Below are 18,346 nucleotides of genomic sequence, written 5' to 3' on the forward strand. Positions count from 1 at the left end.
CATCACCTAAATAACAGCATATTTATAATGTAATCTTTGTTACTTGATTGATTCAAATGATCCATCTCTATCTCTGAAATTAAAAAAAATGACATATTTCAGTGAATAAATGCTTGTGTTGATTGTATAACCATGAATGTAATCCTAGTTTCTAATAATTAGCTGTAAGGGATTTTTTTTTTTTTTTTTTTTTTCTCTTAAGTGTGTATTTTAAATGCAGGCTTCAGAGCAGCAGCACTTTTTTCATCAATCAGAGAAATGAGACTGTGATTTTATAAAGTAGCGATGCACTTAATTCGCTTGTTTAAAGGCCAATTTTTCCCGTTTCAGGTAATTAGCCATCTGACCTTTTAATTATCATTTTTACTTCTAAATGCTCTGAAACACAAAAATAGTTTTCCATCAGTATGATAAAAGGCTGATAACTCAGAAGTTCCGATTCTGGATTGAGTAAATGTATCAGCTTGGTGCAAATTTCATACTCAGCACTGCACAAAAATGAATGAGCACTGATCTAATCCTTTCCAGTTTTTAATGCAGGAAAAATACTGAAATCATGACTAACCAGAGGTCTGTAGTGTTGACTACTTGCTCAAGAGCATTCAGTTGCATTTTCACCTGTTATCATAGTGCTGACTTGTAAAAGGAGACCAAAATGATGTGGTCAATTAAGTACTTAATGGTAGGGAGGAACATGGGCAGCATTTCTATCTCCAGCATTGGGTTACAGTCATTAATCTGTAATGAATACTTTTATTACAAAATTAGACTTCTTAAAGCAGGACTATAGACAAGAGCCTTAGACTTTTCAGAACAACTGAATCACCAGGCAGTTTGTAGGAACTGGTTTTGTTTGAAGAAATGTTAGTGGTCATCTTTTGTTCTGGGGGAAGGTTATAGAGAGAGGGAAATTTGGAAAGCTTTTAATGTTTATTAAAACATGAAGTTGCTTCCTGATTAGCATTTTCATATTTCTTTTCAGTCAATAATAAAAGCCTACTTTTGTTAAGAAAATTGAAGTGTGAAAATTGTTAGAAGCCTTCCTAGTTCCAAGGCAAAATTGAGACAGGTACGACTAGCTTTTTTATTCTAATTTTTGTTGCTCTTTTTTTACTCTAGTTTTGCATTAGATACTATACACTAGTTTCAGTTGTTCCCAGAAAGTAGAACCTTTAACATCCTGAAATCTCTCAAAACTGGAGATAACTATGCACAGTACCCAGGGCTGGGGCACAGAATATACCTTTTATTGCTGTGATCTAGCAGACCAGCAGAAACTCTGGGGTGAAAATTTCAGTTAGGGAAGAAGCAATACATTTTAATGTGATTACCTTAGATTCCTGCTTTGCTTGCTAAAGGAAGAATGCAAAAGGAGTTGGAGTAGTTGCAAATTGATTTAATTAAAAATCTGAAATATTTAGCCACCATCAGTAAGATCCAGTCTGAGCCAACTACACAGTTAACAAAAATCAGAGCTTTGATTGGAAATCAAATAAAGTGATGCAGAATGCCATCAAACAGTTATTTAAGGTAACAGCTGCTCTACATAGATGGACCATAGTGATGACTTCACTATGGAAAGGAGAATACATCTTAGCTTTAAAAATCTAGCCTATGATTATGCCATTAGCATGCTGGAAAATGTAAAACTGCGTGCAGAGTGATAAGAAAGAGTAAGGGCTGGCTGTGAAATTCCCTGTGCCATTTCTCAAGCAAGTGGCTGTGCTCGGTTATCTGCCTTCGTGTTGCCCAGTCCTGGGCTCTCCAAAAGGACGCCCCGTGTCTCTCTTTGCTCTCCTGAATGTGCTCCACAGGGGACCTTCCTCTTCGCTGCTCTCCTCAGAGCTGGAAATCCCAGCACCCGTTTCTGTGCCGATTGGAGGCCTTTCATAAGGGCCACTTTGGCATGAGACTTTCTCCTCTTGGCACACTTGCCCTTGTGGAAACTTAAGGCTTTCATTGAAGAAGGCAGAAGCCATGCACTCAGCTGCCGTCTTGTCACAAGCACATAGGAGTTTCTCACACAGGCTCCAACCAATACCTGAAAGAGAAAATTCAAAATTAATATTCAAAAGCAGTTACAATTAGTCAACGTGTAATTTGTCACAGGTAGATGAGCTTTGAAATAAAATTTTCAAATTCACTTTTAATCATCTAAATATGCCCGACAGTGAGGTCGGAGCAGCTGAAGCTGTGACTGGCTTTTGCTGAATTTGTGAATGTAAAGACACTGACAGGTGTCCTTTGTCTTCAGTCAAAAAATACGAATGCAATTCTCTCATCTTTCTCATCTCATCACATCTTGCACAGTGATGTAGTAGCCTTTACCTCAACTAGGAAAAATACTTCAGCTTTGGAGTAAACATTGATGAAATGTTGTGAGCCATTTTATTTTGTCTTCCTACTCAGAGCTAGCACATCACAGGTATGGTGGTACTCAGTCTGTAATACTTTGATACACTGTCATCAGAAAACAACAAACATCCTCTAACCCAAACTTACATTTTGGCATGTGATCAAAACATACAACTTCAGATCTTGAGGTTCTTTCTGTATGGCATCCAAGTTTCTTAACTTGTTCCATACAACAGTGATGAGAGAAGCAGCACCTAAAATAAAAAATAGGTATAACTGGACAATATTTCATTTTCCTGCATCAATCACAGTGCATTCCTAATTACTTTATCTATTTATTTTCAATGACCATTAAAACTAAGAAATTACAGTTTCCATATCATGGAAAAAAATTTCCATGAAGAAGAAAATAATAACATCTGCATTTTACAACCATCTTCCTAATTCATTTGGTATAAAGTGCTTAAAGGTGTTGTAGTTTTGTTTGATAGTTTAATTTCAAGATTTAAAATAGAAATTGCAACTGTGTCCTAATGCTCCATTAGCATGGTCTTGAAGTGTTCAAATGCTGTTGGCTGAATGAAAACTGCAAGATGACCAGAGCCTTCACTAGCCTTGATCTAGCCTACTTTATCATGTGTGGGTAGTTTTATTTGTGTGCAAGTTTAGGAAAATTTTTTGTGCTGTACACTATACTTAGACCCCATGTGGCTCCCAACTATTATGACTTTCACCTAAGGAGAAGGTTAATTTGTAAATTAACTGATGGCAAAAGGCACACTGATCTTCATTGGTCCGTAATGCCCAAAGCTAACTGCAGGTTAGAGAAGAGCCCACACCTGTCCAGGGCATCAGTAGGATAACCTCTGCCTTCTTGTCCACAGTAGCAACCGTAAGACTCAAATTCCTCTGGGCACCGCTCAGTTAAACAGAACAGCATTTCTCCTAGCTGCGGCAGCTCCCTCTTCACTCTTCCATTTCCTCTGTCTTGCAGAAAGGTTAATCGTTCGCATACTGTAAAGCAAGAAGATGTTATTTCACATACCATGTTTTCAAAAGTTGGGGGCTCTCTTCTGATGATAAAAGTATTTGGGGAACCATCAATTATTTTAATTTATTTTTATTTTCATTTTTTAAGACAATGTAATATTATTTCAAAATCAGTGCTTCAATCCACGACCTTTTATAATACCACTGAGCAAGTCAGCAAGAGAAACGGGGGGAAATATTTAATGGAAAGAGGGATTCCCTACACAAATATAAAATACAAGTCAAAATGGGTTGCAATGAGAGTAGTTTGCAACCCTTTGTAATCTTTCATATTTAAGTATTACTTCCAGAACATTCAAGCCCAGCTGAGAGAAATAAGAATTCAGTAGCTTCTCTCTTAGCTAATTCAGAAAACTAATGACTCTATATCACTCCACAGTGATAGCTGGGCAGTGACTAAGTTGTGCTGAAAGAAACAACAAATTTTGTCCTAACCTTTCAAATTTTTATCTGAAATATCATCCATGTAGCATTAAGAGTATATTCAAACAAAGATGTGCACAATTCCTTCATGGTACATGTCCATATGCATGTGTCTGACTGGCTTAGAATAGCTATAATCTTTATGGGTAATACAATCCTACTTTTTAAAATAAAGGTACGTTTTTCATTAGATGTAACTGAAAAAAAAAATAATCTTAATTTACCTTTTCCTTCAGGTCCATTGGGTTCCCTGTCAGATGGTGCCAGGTCCAGAGCTACCCCAGTGGAAGCTGTGCCCTGGACACCTCTTGCAGGGCTTGTTTCTGGAGATTACACATGCACAGGTTAGACATATAAAGATTAGACTTGCAAATCTAGAATAAACTTCTACAAGTAATGTGACCAGAAGTGCATGTTCTAAGCCATAATCAATTAGTATTCTTCCAACATTTGCTTAATTAATAGACTGAAGACTATTGATGGTTAATAAATTTTTCCTGGTCACTGTTAGAGAGTGAACTGCCCCTTTCAGTGTTGAATACCCTGTGTCCTTCTTTCCCTGTTGAACACCCTGTATCCTTTGTAACCTAACCAGCTTTAGGGAGGAAATTATGAGTCGGTGAGAAATGCTGGTTCTTCAGGAAGCTCTGAACAGAACGGTGTAAATTATGTTGGTGCAGATGCAGTGCAGCCTGTACTTGCCTTTTCCTTTCACCCGTGTAGATGTGCCTGCAGGAATATTCTCAGTAGGGACAATTTTGACTTCCACCGAGTTAACATCTGCTGGGGAGGAGGCTGGGGAGGTGGTTCTTACTCCCACAGGGACTACAGGTTCTGAAAATCTGTCCTTTCCTGAATAAGCAGAAAGAGAAAAGCAGAAGCATGGAGCAACTCAGATTTCCATTTCAGATAGCAGGTCAGGGTAATATCCTGGGGCAGGTTTGCTGTGAACTGATGGTCATAGAGAAAAAAATAATCAAGATGAAGATTAGAAAAGCAAAGAGTATCCACACTGATCACTTCTTCACATATCTTGCCTTTCAGAAAAAAGTTGTGCTTGTTAAATATGACCAATGTAACTGCTAGACTGGGCAGGAAGAGATTGGTTGGTTAAGAGATTGGTTACTTTTTAGTTAGTTAAGTTTGTTATTATTTTTATTATTATTATTATTGTATTTGTGGTTTTGTAAATTTTATATGTTGCATACTGAGGTAAAGAACTATGCCAGTTATTAGGAAAAAAAAAATGGGTTGCTGATTAGTCAGCCGTACTGAGAGAAGAAGTGCAAGTGAGATAACATGAGATGCCATTTCTGAGTAAGCAGCCTAAAAAAACATACAGTGTCAGTTCATACAAGGGTACCAAAACTAACAGCATTATTAGTGAAGGTAGAAAATGATTTGACTGATGCAGAGCTGTGCAAATGCAGGATTTACTGCATTGTAACTGTAAGGAAATATTAAGGGGAAAATACTTCGAGGTTAAATAGCAGAATAATTTTAGGGAGGTTCTTTATCCTAGAAGTTACATTGGTCTTTATTTTTAGATTATTTTAAGCTGTAGCATTGACCAGGAATGTTTTGTTGAATTGGGGTGTTATTTATCTTTTTTTCTTCTTCTTTTTAAAATTTCACTATTAATATAAGCTAATTTGTAAATGAAAAATCTATTTTCAAATAGAAATCAAGTTGTTTCATTTTTTTTTTTCTAAATGTTAATACAAAGAACATGTTATTTCACATACAAAATAGTTCATTTTCAAAGTGACTATGTGTATGGTTTCCACAATTTGAAAGCCCTTCCTTTTATGTACCCCAGCTTAACTAATTAATTGAATTCAACTCAAATTCATTAACTTTATCCCTCTGAAGTTCTGTTTTTAGTACACATTGAAAATAACCTGTCTGAGGATCAGAGAATGGAAAAAAAAGGGTGAAAATACCGCTAAGAACACAGGGAAGCCCATGAAAGGATGCAGGAAGGGATCAATAGCAACATGCTGGTCCTAATGGCTCAGCAAGGTGCTCATTTCGTGATGCTTTGTTTGACAGTGATGTATTAAAATGAAAGTGATTCCTGCTAAATGTAGATAATATAACCAGAATTTGGGCTATTCTGCACTTTGCCAAGAACAGACATTACAGATAACCTTCTAGTAGCCATGCAGACCTCCAACACAAGACATGCATATTCAGATATGTTCAAGCTCAGTGATTCTGAGCAGCACTCAGTACAGCAATGCCATTTTTCTGGTCTAGGAAGGAGGACATGGGTGTTATCCAGAGAGTGCAATCTGAGTCAGAGAGTGCAATCCAAGTCAAAAAGCATCTCCTTCTTTCCTGCCATATTCAATGTCATTTGACATTTTCTGGTGTATTTACTTCTTTCTGAATGATCATTTCCACATAAATGGGCCATTGAAAACCTCCAAGACATGGTTCTCCACTTACTTTTAGCTGTAGCTAATGGCGTGAGTGTGCTTGTAGCAATAATAACTGTAAAAGGTGTAAAAGCTGTTAGACCTGGAAAGAGTTCCATGAAATTCTATGTATTAAAGGAGGAGGTAAAATCAAAATGAACCCTTCAGGCAGCAAATGCTATGAATGTAATTTAAAGGATCAACCATTGTATCAGAAAATATATTACATGAAGAGGTTTTGCAAGTACTTGCATGAGGAGTGCAAGCAAGTGGCTGGAGGCAATGAACAGCAAATACTTCTCAGTGTGATTTTACTGACTGTGTTTCTGCCACCTGATCCCAATCTAAATTTTCTTCTCCAGCAGCCCTGTCCTCACCATGTGTAATTTTGAACTGTGATGCTTCAGGTAAAGTATTGCTATGCCAGTCAAAGGAAAAGAACAGCTCGGAGGCACTGACCTTTCAGCAAGGGGACAGGAGGAGCAGGAGCAGTACCTCTGGGGTTCTTTGTGATAACTAGACAAAAAGCAGAGGCATCGTGGTAGTGGGATGATACCTGCTGCATCTCTGCAGTGTGTTTTCTGAGTGATTTTTAGTGAGAATGTTATATACTTTAACCAAATATCATTATTAACCTTTCTTTATAAAGAGGGTAACTAGGAGAAACAAAGTAGTTTGCTCAAGAATATTCAGGTCAGCAGAAGAACTAGAGGTATTATCCAGAAATCCTGAGGTGCCCATGACAACAATAAAGCCTAATAAACCAAAACCTGTTATCACCTGGAGCCAGGAGTGCCCAATTTATCAACAAAAGTATAAGCAGACTCTTACCTTCCACAATGAAAGTCCCCAGGACCATCTCCTTGGGCTCAAAAGAAACCACTGTTGAGGACAGAAAATGTAAACTCAGAGAAGTTGCCAGCACAGACTTATGAAAAATCAAGCTGATGAGAAGAGATTTTTCAGCAGAGAAGGAAAGATCCCCAGCATTTCATTTATGGAGATTTGCCTGGTCTTGTCTGCAGTACATTGATCGTTACAGACAAAGTGATACTCATAAAATAAGCTCATTGTACCTTTGAATAATGTGCTTTCAAAGAAGCAACATAAATATGAATGAAGCAGAAAATTCCTTATTAAATCCATCTGACAGACTACACTGGAGAGAATTAAGTGTAAAATCCCATTGTTGTGCACAGAACAGATGCATACTCCTTGTGAACACCTTGTGTTTGACTGCATTGAAAATCAAAAATGGATGGGCAGCTACAAACCCAAATCCTTCCTTAACCTCTGATTTATTTGTTTACCTCACATGCTGATTTTTATATACCAGCTTATTTTTGATAAATTATAAACAGAGCTACCAGGTAATAAAAAAAAAATAATATTAATCTCTGCATCTTTTGTGTGTGTGTGTTTTAGGATGTTGTGATATAAGGAAGTAGGTCTTTGTCTTTGAATGCATTTCTGCAGAGTATTTAGCTTTGGCTTAATATGGTTCACACAGCAATGTTGAAGCTCCCATGGTTTAAAATGGGGACACAAGTAGTTAAATGGAAATGGTTCTCCAAATATTTCCTTTGCAGTCTGACTAGATATGTTATCTGTGTTATAAGTTTAGCTTTCTAAAATTTCTATTACAGGCTTTTATCCCTGGGCAATATATCGAGCTTTATGATGAACTATACCAGTTCAGAGAGCACGAGTAATTGGTTTGGGGGAAGATTGGTACAGATGTGCAAATACTGCGCATAGCTACTGTTTCATTTTGTATGATTAAACTCTTTTTCAAGACAAGGAGTATGCAACTGGCTGTGGGTGCAGAAGTTGGCAGCCACTCAGCACAGCACTGCCAGGCAGCCTCCCTGCTGCAACGTCTCTTCCCAGGGTATAAAGGTCTGTTCTGATGAAAGCAGGTTTTGCCACAGAGTTCTCAGTCTCAGCCCTTGGGAAACTTCGTGTAAACACCAGTTAAGCACGTTGAGCACACAAACTGAAAAATTGCACCTTCTCATTCAGTCCTGAATTGGATCACCAAAACATTGTGTCTACTTTTATATCCAATCATCTAGAAGGGCTGTAAGAAAACAATCAGCCTGTTCTGTTTTGTTCTTCCAGCTTTTGGAAGCTGAAAGCAGTGCTTCTTGCACTGTTAGTTGCAAACCTTCTTCTACAGATGCTGTTGCAGCCAGTGTTTTGTCAGTCCTGTGATGAGGGAGCTCTGCAAAAATAAAAGTATTCTTACTGCAAAGAGAATTGTGGCTTAGGATGCCTGTTAGACAGGAACTTGGTGTAACATGGTCAGAGTCAGCAGAATGAAACTTATTTCCAAATATTATTATGATTGTACTTTTCATAGGGCTATATTTATAACACAAATACAACAGGTATTAATCGAATTATTGTTAAAGTAACTATTAAAATACTTCCTTACTATCTATTGACTGCTGATAACAAATCCTACTCAAAGAAGTACATTACAATTAGAAAAAGCCCTCAGTCTCTATCACAGTTTTAATCTAAACAAGAAAACCGATCAGCAGAGAGCATTCTTTACATTCTCATTTCAGCAAATGCTTAAATATGTGTCCTGTTGTGAAGATATGAAGATAAGAATTAAATATTTATACATGAAAAATGTTTTAATCCAGGCACTTGGCTAAGAATCTTACTGAAGCATGGCTTCCTAAATACTCGATTTATTTTTCTCAATGTATACATTCATCTTGATTTAATATATTCCAGTCATAGAGTTAAAGAGGTGGGGACGTACCCTCCATGTGAAGTGTTGTCAGCTCTCTCTTGCTAGTTGTTTCTGAAAAGGAGAAAGCTCTTAGAGACTAAAGTGAAAGAAAGGGCTTTGTCAACATTTTATCTCAATAGTACAACAAAACAGGAGTTCACTGGATTTATTCCTATTAAAGTAAAGGTTTAGGCAAATATATCCCTATCTCATTCAAATTTTCTCTGTAATAAAGAATCAATATTTTCCTGTAAGTTTTGTCCTTTATTTTTTATTATTATTATTATTTTTTTTTACAAAGCCTGAGCTGGACAGAACAGACACAGAAAGATAATAATATGAGCAAACACTAAATAAAAATGTTTCATTCAAAGGATTTATTTTTTCCAGTAAGAATTAAAATCAGGAGCCTAAAATTAGTGGAGATATTCAGTGAAATAAACTGTCATCTGTCTTTATCAGTAAGAGTAGCATGATTTTCCTGTTAACACTTGACAATTTCTCTTTTATTTGTAACGTGTTGGAGCTGCCATATTTTATATTAGAGTCATCTGATCCCAGTGAAAGATTACTGGCTTACACAAAGCAATTTTCTGGCATCAATGCAAACTTTGCTGTGGCATTTTCTTCTCCCTTGACTTCTTCACTCAGGGATGCACACATGCAGAGCCCTAAACACGTATAGCTGTCCTTAACGTTGACAAATATAAGCAAAGGGATGAGAAAAACTAGCAGAGCTTTTTCATATCTGTCTCAGCTTGGGTGTCTGAAGGTCCTCCCCCAACCATGCTCTGGTTGCAAACCATATGAATTAAGTTTTTAATCCAGCTCTGTTCCCACAGGCTGGGTATTCAGTCTTACCAGGTTGTAATTTCAGCTACAGAGCACAGGTCAGCGTATGACAATGGAGATAAATATCCCCTTCACCTTTATAGGGGATTTTTCCTTCCATAATGGAAAACAAGTAACAGAGCAGACTGGGTCTATTTTTTTCCCTTATAGTTACTTTTTGCATGCTTTAAGGGGAGATCTAGCTAGCAATACTGTCAGTTTCACATTCCTGCTGGTGACCTCAGCAGGTTGCTATAACCCTAAGTAGTACCCAATAGCCAGATTGGCAAAAAAATAAAGAAATGCTCATGTCTAATTGGACTTTCCCTTTTGCGGTTGTGTTCCTTGCCTCTTGTCCTGTCCCTGTGCACCTCCAAAATGAGTTTAATCTCCTTCACCTCTGCACACTTCCACTTGGTAGTGGAGGAGAGCAATAAGACGCCCCTGAGCCTTCTCCTCTTCCATCAGATTCTCCAGCCCCCTTCTGGCTCTGTAACCTCTTCTGGCCTTGCTCCAGTATGGCAATTAGCCTTCTTTTTCTCTTCTTACATTAATTTGAGTAGCAGTAAATGGAAAGGGCACATGAAATGGAGAACAGGACAGACCGCCAGATTTAGTGCAGGAAACCACCCAGCTACTGCTTCCTTCGCCTTCGGTCAGATCCTGATTGTTACCTGTAACCAGAGCTGGACAGAGGGAGACATCCAGCCCATTCAAGGAAGAGTTAATATGGGTGCTCGCAAAACACTCAATGGCATCTTTGTCGCATGTGCAGAGGAACTGTTCACAGGGATCCCCAGTTTCTGGAAACAAAACAACAATCCAAACAAGGTGCTATTGATATATCTTTTCCCTCCACCTGTTTTTCCTCCCTGTAAGGCTTGTGTCCATATTCATTAGCGCATACCTATTTATACTGTGATTCTTCACATTAAACACGTTCACGTTCTGTAGTTTGGTTTTGAAACACGGCTCTGTGTAGCCTGCACAGCTGGCACAGAGCACTGGAGCAGCTCCTACTACAGAGCAGCAAGGAGCACAGAGCAGGGCTTTGCTGCGTCTAATTTTTCCATGGAAAACTTAAGCCAGCTGATACTGAGTTTGACATTTCACAGACTTCATTAAAATAGTCTGCCTAACCCCAGGACTTCACAGTCCTCAGGCGAAGTCTTTCATATAAAATGTGTTTTGCTCCTTATAAAGGCTATGAAAGAGTTTCCTGAAAAATACTGTTTTCCTAGTTCAAAGCCTTCTACCTTTCAGAGCTTCAGAAAACATTGATCTTTCAGAGGGTTCTCACATCTTTCACATTTTCGACAGGGACTATTCATTTAGTCACTTTCTTTTTTCTTCCTTTTTTTTTTTTTTTTTTTTTAAAGTTTGAACAAAATGTTTTCTGATTATTAAGCATAGAAAGAGCTAGAAGAAACACTACTGATGTTTAAATGTGCTTGGGTATTTATAGACTGGTTCAGAAAACCAAATTGGTTTTAATTTGGAACAAGAAGTGTAAATTGGATCAGATCATTATTTAAACAAGCTGTGAAGATCTTGGTTTTGTGATTCTGCTCTTCTTTGCTGGTAACCTCAAATCCTGTTCTAGAATATAGTCTTTCCTGAGTGCTAATACTAGGTGAAAAATTATATTAAAATGATTAGGGACACTCTACACTCACTGAGATTTTCCTAGTAATGCATGGAGTAGCTCCTTTCACAACAGTGTGGTCTCTGCCCTTGCTGTTTATGCTGTTGTGCCTGAGGAGTGTATGTGACCCTGTGGACAAAACTTCATAAGGAGCACTGCTTTTCAGATCATTCCTCAGTATCATCTCTGTTCCTGATGTGTGGAGATATCTCAAGCAATGCTCCATGGTCCTGCAATGGAGCCTGGAAACCTCATTAGGAGGCTGCCTGTTAGAGGAGTCCTGATAAATTTCTGGCTGCTGGACCTCAGCTCTTCTGTTTATCTGGGCTTTGATACCTCCTTGTATTCCTATCGCCATTCTCCCCTGAGCAGAACACTTAATCCCTCAAGAATCCACAGAGATGTTTTCTGCTTAATTTATATGTGGTTTTTGGTAGATGGACCAGAGTGAGCTTCTCAGCCACAGTGCAACTCTAGTATCATGCTTTTGTGACAAGTTAACCTTACCACAGGTCAGGTTTTCAGTAGAGCAGCTGACATCTGTAGAAATTTTTGATGGGTCCCACGTGCACTCCATCTCCATTGCTTCCTCGTAGCATTTGCGGTGCTGGAAACAGCATCTTAAAGAGTGAAACAACACAAAGTTCAGACAATTTATTTTCCTTCCCATTCAAGATCAGCCTGCAAGATCAGCAATGGTCCCTAGGAAAAAGAAAGGCTGAGTACTGCTTTTCCCCAAATCAGTCTGGTGGGATTACAAATACAAAACTCAGTGGTGGGAGCAGGTCTGCAGGCTGTGGGACACTACGCTTGCATTTCACTACTGCTACAGTACTTGAGGTCCCACAAAGACACTAGAAGCAGTTTCAGTAACAAATCCAATGCCAATGCCCAAATATCTGCTCACAGCACACTGCCAGACAGAGCCCCACAGCTTGGCTCTGGAGGTCCTGTCTCCAGCTCTGGCACAAAGTTTCTCACTGCGGATTTGGAGAACTACGCAGGACCCAGCACTCAGAGGTAAAGGTCTCTGCAGTGCCTTGTGAATCACTGTGTCTCATTGGGGCTATTTAAATGGGTGGGGTGTTATCCTCTCTTTCTTGTTCTTTCTCCTCAATGCAACAATTAGAATTAAAATAAACCACTTAACCATGAGAAGGGGCCTCAATGTGTTTCTTACAGCATAGTGAAGCAGCTTTCTCCTACCACTATACTACACAGGCAGCTAGAAACCTCACCTTGTCCTACACAACTGCTGTCAGGCAAACCCCAAATACCTGCATGGCCACTTTAGCCGTGAGTAGCAATGAAAGTTCAAACAAAACAAGATCCTCATCAGTTCTCTCTTCACTTCTCAGAAATATAGGTAGTAACCACTCTTTGGGAGGGTGTCTTGAACCAAGAGACCATATCTGTGCCAGTGGCAAAAGAATCATCAGTCTACATTTGCTGCAAACTGCAGTGGGGTTGCCATGCAGCTAGGGAAACCTCACTGAGGGACTGCTAACATCTCTGTGCTCTTTTTGTACTGGTGCTGCTCTGCATTGAAATAGAGCTGAGTGAAGCAAAAGCCCAGGTGCTCAGCTCTTCAGGTATCAATCCATTGAGTTGCCTCGAGCTCTCATTTCAGAATGTCATTGTGTTTATTTATTTATTTATTTATTTTCAATAGCAGGGTTAGATCTGCATTTTCCCAGCCATCCCATGCTGGAAAGTGGATGGACTAATTTCCATCTAGCTATAGGCAATAGCCATTGGTGTCTTCACTCAGGAAATTATTTTATTGCATTGCTGTAAATGCCTTTTTTTTTTTTCTCTCTATTTAGACGTAGATGTATCTCAATTTTCTTTTAATTTATTTTCCTAACTCCTGCTGGTAAAAGTGTATAGCCATTTGATTTTCTTGGCTGTTTTTCCTGATGTTACGTTTTATTTCTCACTAGCCCAGCCAGCGTCTGGAGCAGTATATCTTCAAAGCACAAACTGGGGTTTGGATGGTTTTGTTACTAGTGCATGGTACCTGGAAGAGCTTTTGAGCTACATTGCTCTTCTCTGTGCCCAGATGCTTCAGTGTCTCATACCTTTGGCATAGACAATCAGGGCAAGATTTACTTAACCTCTTATCTGCCACTTGAAGTCACACTTAGCTGTAACCTGGTTCTGTTGATGCTTTATATCCCCCAGATGCTAATATTTCCATTAAAGTCTACGTGTGCTTACGCTGCTGATGTATTATCCTGTTCCCAATAGCAGCACTTTAGTAAGGCTGTAAACCCACTGAGAAGCTCAGATTCACATAATCCCACTTGTCTTATTAACAGACCCTCCGAGTTTTGGCACCACAGTGTGATTTCAGGGTGAGACAGAATTCCCCAGCACAAAGAAACAAATGATGTTTTGTTCATAAAGATATGCTCAGAATTTAGAGACACGTGGGTAAGGGATACCAAGAAGTTGGCTTTGATGCTTACTCTATTGCAGGAGTAGCCATTCTTCACCACCAGTTTAAACCAGCTGTGCCACTAGGCTTACACTGGTGAAATTATATGCAGGTGTGGGAGGCTGTTTTTATTTCTAGGAAGTGTGCCTCCACATTGAAGTGTAGTGAAGTCCTTAAATCATATAGGCAAGTGTTATGCTTCAGGACATCTGACATGCATTAGACTTACTCATCAGCTTCATCCACGGGGAGCCCTTCCATCTCAAACCGGCAAGAGCAGCCGTAGTCTTCAAAATCCCTGGGACAAAAGCCACTAACACACTTCATTTTGTTCACGAAGTTGAGCAGGGCAGGAAAGTTAGTGAAGATGGACTGTAGCCAGGTGAAGTGAGAACCCAGGCAGTCTGGAAAGAGAGCAGCCATAAATGCCTGATGCACAGAGGTGAGCCAGGCCTGGGACACACCTGGGTGGTGGGAGCATGAAGCAGAGCCTAAACAGTGCACTAAATGGGGGCATCAAACAGTGCTTGATATTCATCAGTTTTCAGTATTATTATAGTCAGCGGGGAGATCTGCAGCCTCAAAAATCCTCATCACTTTTCACTATATATAAAAACAAACTCCACAGCTGAAGTACAACTGGAACACATACTTACCAAAAAATAATGCAACACTTTCCACATTTTGAAAGACTCCATTCAGTAATGTGGCATTGTCTAAATGAAAAAAAAAAATGTATATATTTTTAAAAAGTAGGTGACAAGAATGGCCCCCAGAGCACCCCTGGCCTTGCTTCTGTTGTCAAAACACTTTGAGATAAGAGTTACTATCCATTTGCTAACTGCATGCTACCCTGCAATATTCTGGGGCACGAGTTATTCCCCTCTGCAGTGCAATACTATAGAAAATAAAGCTTAAAACATTCTTACTCAAGATTCTTTCAGGTGTGTTAAGAAGCTCTGGCAGAAATATCGGTGGCTCCAATTCTTGGCCACCTACCTCGGCAAACAAATTTGAGAAGAAAAAAGATTTTAAAATTGAAAACACAATAACATACTTCATTATGACACATACACCACATGCATTTTGAATATCTTCCCTACACCAACAAGCTGATATAGCAAAACAATGAAACACTTTCTTAGCTCCATGTATACCCTGGGGAGTCCAGAAGCAAACCTGTAAATCACATTGGCTTCAACTTAAAAATCAGCCTCTGTTAAACTGTGGTAGTGCTAGTGAGGATGTGCTGAACCTCACTTTCCTGTGCTCTTCTGAACAATAACACCTGCTGGAAATCATTATTATAATTGTATAAAACTGCTTTAGTTGCCCAACTACTTGCATTGTTTCAGATGTTTCTACTTTGTAACCCTGTGCTCTTCAGCTGTTGGAAGTCAAGAGGTTTGCACAGACACCTCCACAGCTGTGTTTGCTGCATGCCTCTAGAAATCTTCCAGCAGAGATGGGAGCTGTGACTCCAGTGCTTGAGTTCAGGGGAAGCACTCAAAGCCTGGTGGATGGAGCTTGGGTGGAATCAGTCCTTGGTTATGGAGAGAAGCAGCAGCTGATTTGCCTTCTCTGTAGCATTAACTGCATCTCCCAGGCAATTACTCTATAGATAGCGAGACAGCTTTTGTATTAGACATATTAAGTGCTTCTCCACATGATGTTTCACTTTGCTGTTTCACCAAGATGCATAAGGGTTTACTGTCTAGATACATCTCCAACTATTTCAAGCCTTTGCTCTTCATTTAGCTAACAGGTCAGGTCAACAATTTTTCCCACCAAGATGATGTTTGCTAAATGATACAAACGTAGAAAAGACAGACCTTCTCATGTAAAAGTGGAAGCTTCTCAGATTGATTTTGTGGAGAACTTATTGCCTACAGTTTCTTCATATTAAGTCTATATATATATATATATATATATATATTTTTTTTTTTTTCACATTTGAAGATGCCACAGTATATTTTCTGCATTTTTTTTTATAATACCTTGAATTAAGATAAAATATAATACTCTTTCTTGCCTGTCCCACATATTGTCCTTGTTCTTACTTTCTGTACATTTTTAGGAGAGAATGTGTTACTTTGAATTGATTTAAACTTAACGTTATTATTATTATATTATTATTATTATTAACAGATGAAAACTCAAGGGTATTTATTGGCTCGAGTATCTAAAGACTGAATAAAAAAAAATGATTTTAAAATCATGGCATAGGTTATCTCTCAGAATAACTGGCATTAGTAACTCTGTCCATTTTTTCTGTGAAAGATTCTGCGAAAGAGCTGACAGTTACTTTGTTATTCTGTTGTATTTTCCTGCAATAAATATAGGTGTAAGAGAATGAAGAGGAAAATGAGTAATTTTTTATTTTATTTTTATTTTTTAGATAATCCTTGACTTGAAGTTTAGCAAAGGATTAAGATTTTTTTATTTTTATTATTTTTTAAGACTATATAAATGGATCTTCTCAGGAATCTCAAGTTCACTACAACTTGTGGAGTGATCAAGATGTCCTCAGACATTGTCAGTATACCTCCAGCACTACATTTGTCAAGTTTGGTGGCAGAATAGGAAGACATTTTTCCTTTTATGTTATTGTTTTCCTGAAAGCCTTAACCCCAATTAAAAGCTTTTAGATGAACAGCACACAACCAGAAACATCCCTCATTGCAACAGGATGGAGAGGAAGAGACTGCTTTCCACAGACCAGAAAAAGCCTCTCAATAAAGGCTGGTATTACAGTACTGGAACAAGTCTATTGAATGCTTGACAGCCACAAGAAAATCAGACTCGAGCAAAATAATGATGTGCCTACCAAGAGAAATAGCATTTAGTGCTATAGATACGTGTACACATTAAGCCATGCTTGCTAAAGAAAAGCTGCCACTTATTTTGGGGTTTAAAACCTGTATTTCTTCTACAATCACAAACATCCTTGCCCAAAGCCATGGTCTGTCAAATGTATGTAGAGCCAGGTTTTGAAACACTGTCTATCTCCATAGCTCGAACTCATTGTTGATATGTAGCCATTGATCATCTAGGCCTTTCATCAAAGTTTTGGAAAGCATGAAAACTCCATAGACTTGAAAAGAGACAGTGAAGAGGATTAATAAAGGCACATTACAGAGCTGCTGGAAGATGTCATTCTTTCAGCATCCTCCATTTGCATGTAATTCTTCTCAGCAAACTTAATTTGCACACACCAAATTAACTCATAAGTCTCTGACATTCCCCTTGAGAAAAATTCCTACCACAGGGTCAGCTGCTTGGTAAACTTTTATTTTTTCTAATCCTTTTGTTACTAAGAATGGTATTTCTGATTGTCAGTGAGTCAAGATCAATGAATCAATGTTTGCTAACAAGATTGTTTAATTTTGTTTAATTTTTGGGGTAGGGACAATGAGAAAATACCTTCTGCATTAATCATGCTCTTTTCTTCTTTTTCTATCATGTCTTTTGGGGCTCATGTTCCCATCTCGTTCCTTGTATAGTCAGTGAAAGATTGCAGTACAGAAATAAATCTTTTAAATCACAGAACACCCTGGGGAGGTCAGCTTCTCTCACCTTTCTGTACAACCTGCTAAATGACTTGGCACATGTCCTGAAAAGACTTGTGTGATACATCAGCCCTTGGGCTTTCCAGTTGTATGCATTAGCCACAGAGTTTTGTTCATCATTCAGATGCATGTAAAAATAGATTCTGGACTGTCTGTGATGTTGATACCCTGACAATGCTTTTCAGAAGTGTTATACAAACAAAGCCCATAGAAAAATAAATAAATAAATAAATAAAAATATCAGTGTGCCTCCAGTTGTTCTTGCAGTCATGTTTAATTAAAATGTCAAAATATAGGGCATGGATGCATTCATTGTAATACTTGGGGAGCAGAAATTGATTGTGCTAGGAAAAACAAGGGTGCAGCAAACCCAACCTATATAATTTATTCAAGGTAAATCACATTAGCTCCTCACAAAGATACCAATTCATGCACAGATATTTGTTTCAATCTCAACATAGAGATTTTTTAGAATGGATCCCACGTAAGTATAAATCAAGAACTCTTTCCAAACCCACAAATGGTCTAGGGTAACAATTCAAAGCTTTGTGCTTAGACTGTGCTTAACTGGATGAAACATCTAATAACCGTGGCACAGTTTTTTGAGGCTTTGAGCAAAAATGTCTTTCAAACACAGTCAGGAAAATTTCTGGGTGCCCAGATATTTCTGAGTGAAATAGATATTCACTATAGACTTACATAGATATTCAGACTAGATATTATCAATATATGTAGTCACATTTACATCTGGAGACTAAAATCTCTTCTTTGAGACTAAATATCCCTTCTTTCTTCTTATTTATTTACTTTTATTATTTTTTTCTCCTGTAAAAAAAAATGGTGCTTGCATTTTGGCATTCCCTATCT

The 18,346-nt window shown here is 38.3% G+C and overlaps 1 protein-coding gene across 1 annotated transcript; it reads right to left on the minus strand.

Moving 5' to 3' along the window:
• Positions 1-1,730: 1,730 nt before the first annotated feature.
• Positions 1,731-17,373, minus strand: OC90 (otoconin 90; the record flags this gene model as incomplete). Its single annotated transcript, XM_082755400.1, has 14 exons — positions 1,731-2,041; positions 2,503-2,609; positions 3,195-3,369; positions 4,053-4,151; positions 4,531-4,680; positions 6,280-6,351; positions 7,080-7,130; positions 9,025-9,066; positions 10,500-10,628; positions 11,978-12,090; positions 14,140-14,314; positions 14,567-14,626; positions 14,840-14,905; positions 17,334-17,373. The coding sequence occupies 14 exons, from the start codon at positions 17,371-17,373 to the stop codon at positions 1,731-1,733; spliced, it is 1,590 nt and encodes a 529-aa protein (XP_082611526.1).
• Between the last annotated feature and the right edge of the window lie 973 nt (positions 17,374-18,346).

Source organism: Aythya marila, assembly GCF_965140915.1.
Source record: "Aythya marila genome assembly, chromosome: 2".
Lineage (NCBI taxonomy): Eukaryota > Metazoa > Chordata > Aves > Anseriformes > Anatidae > Aythya > Aythya marila.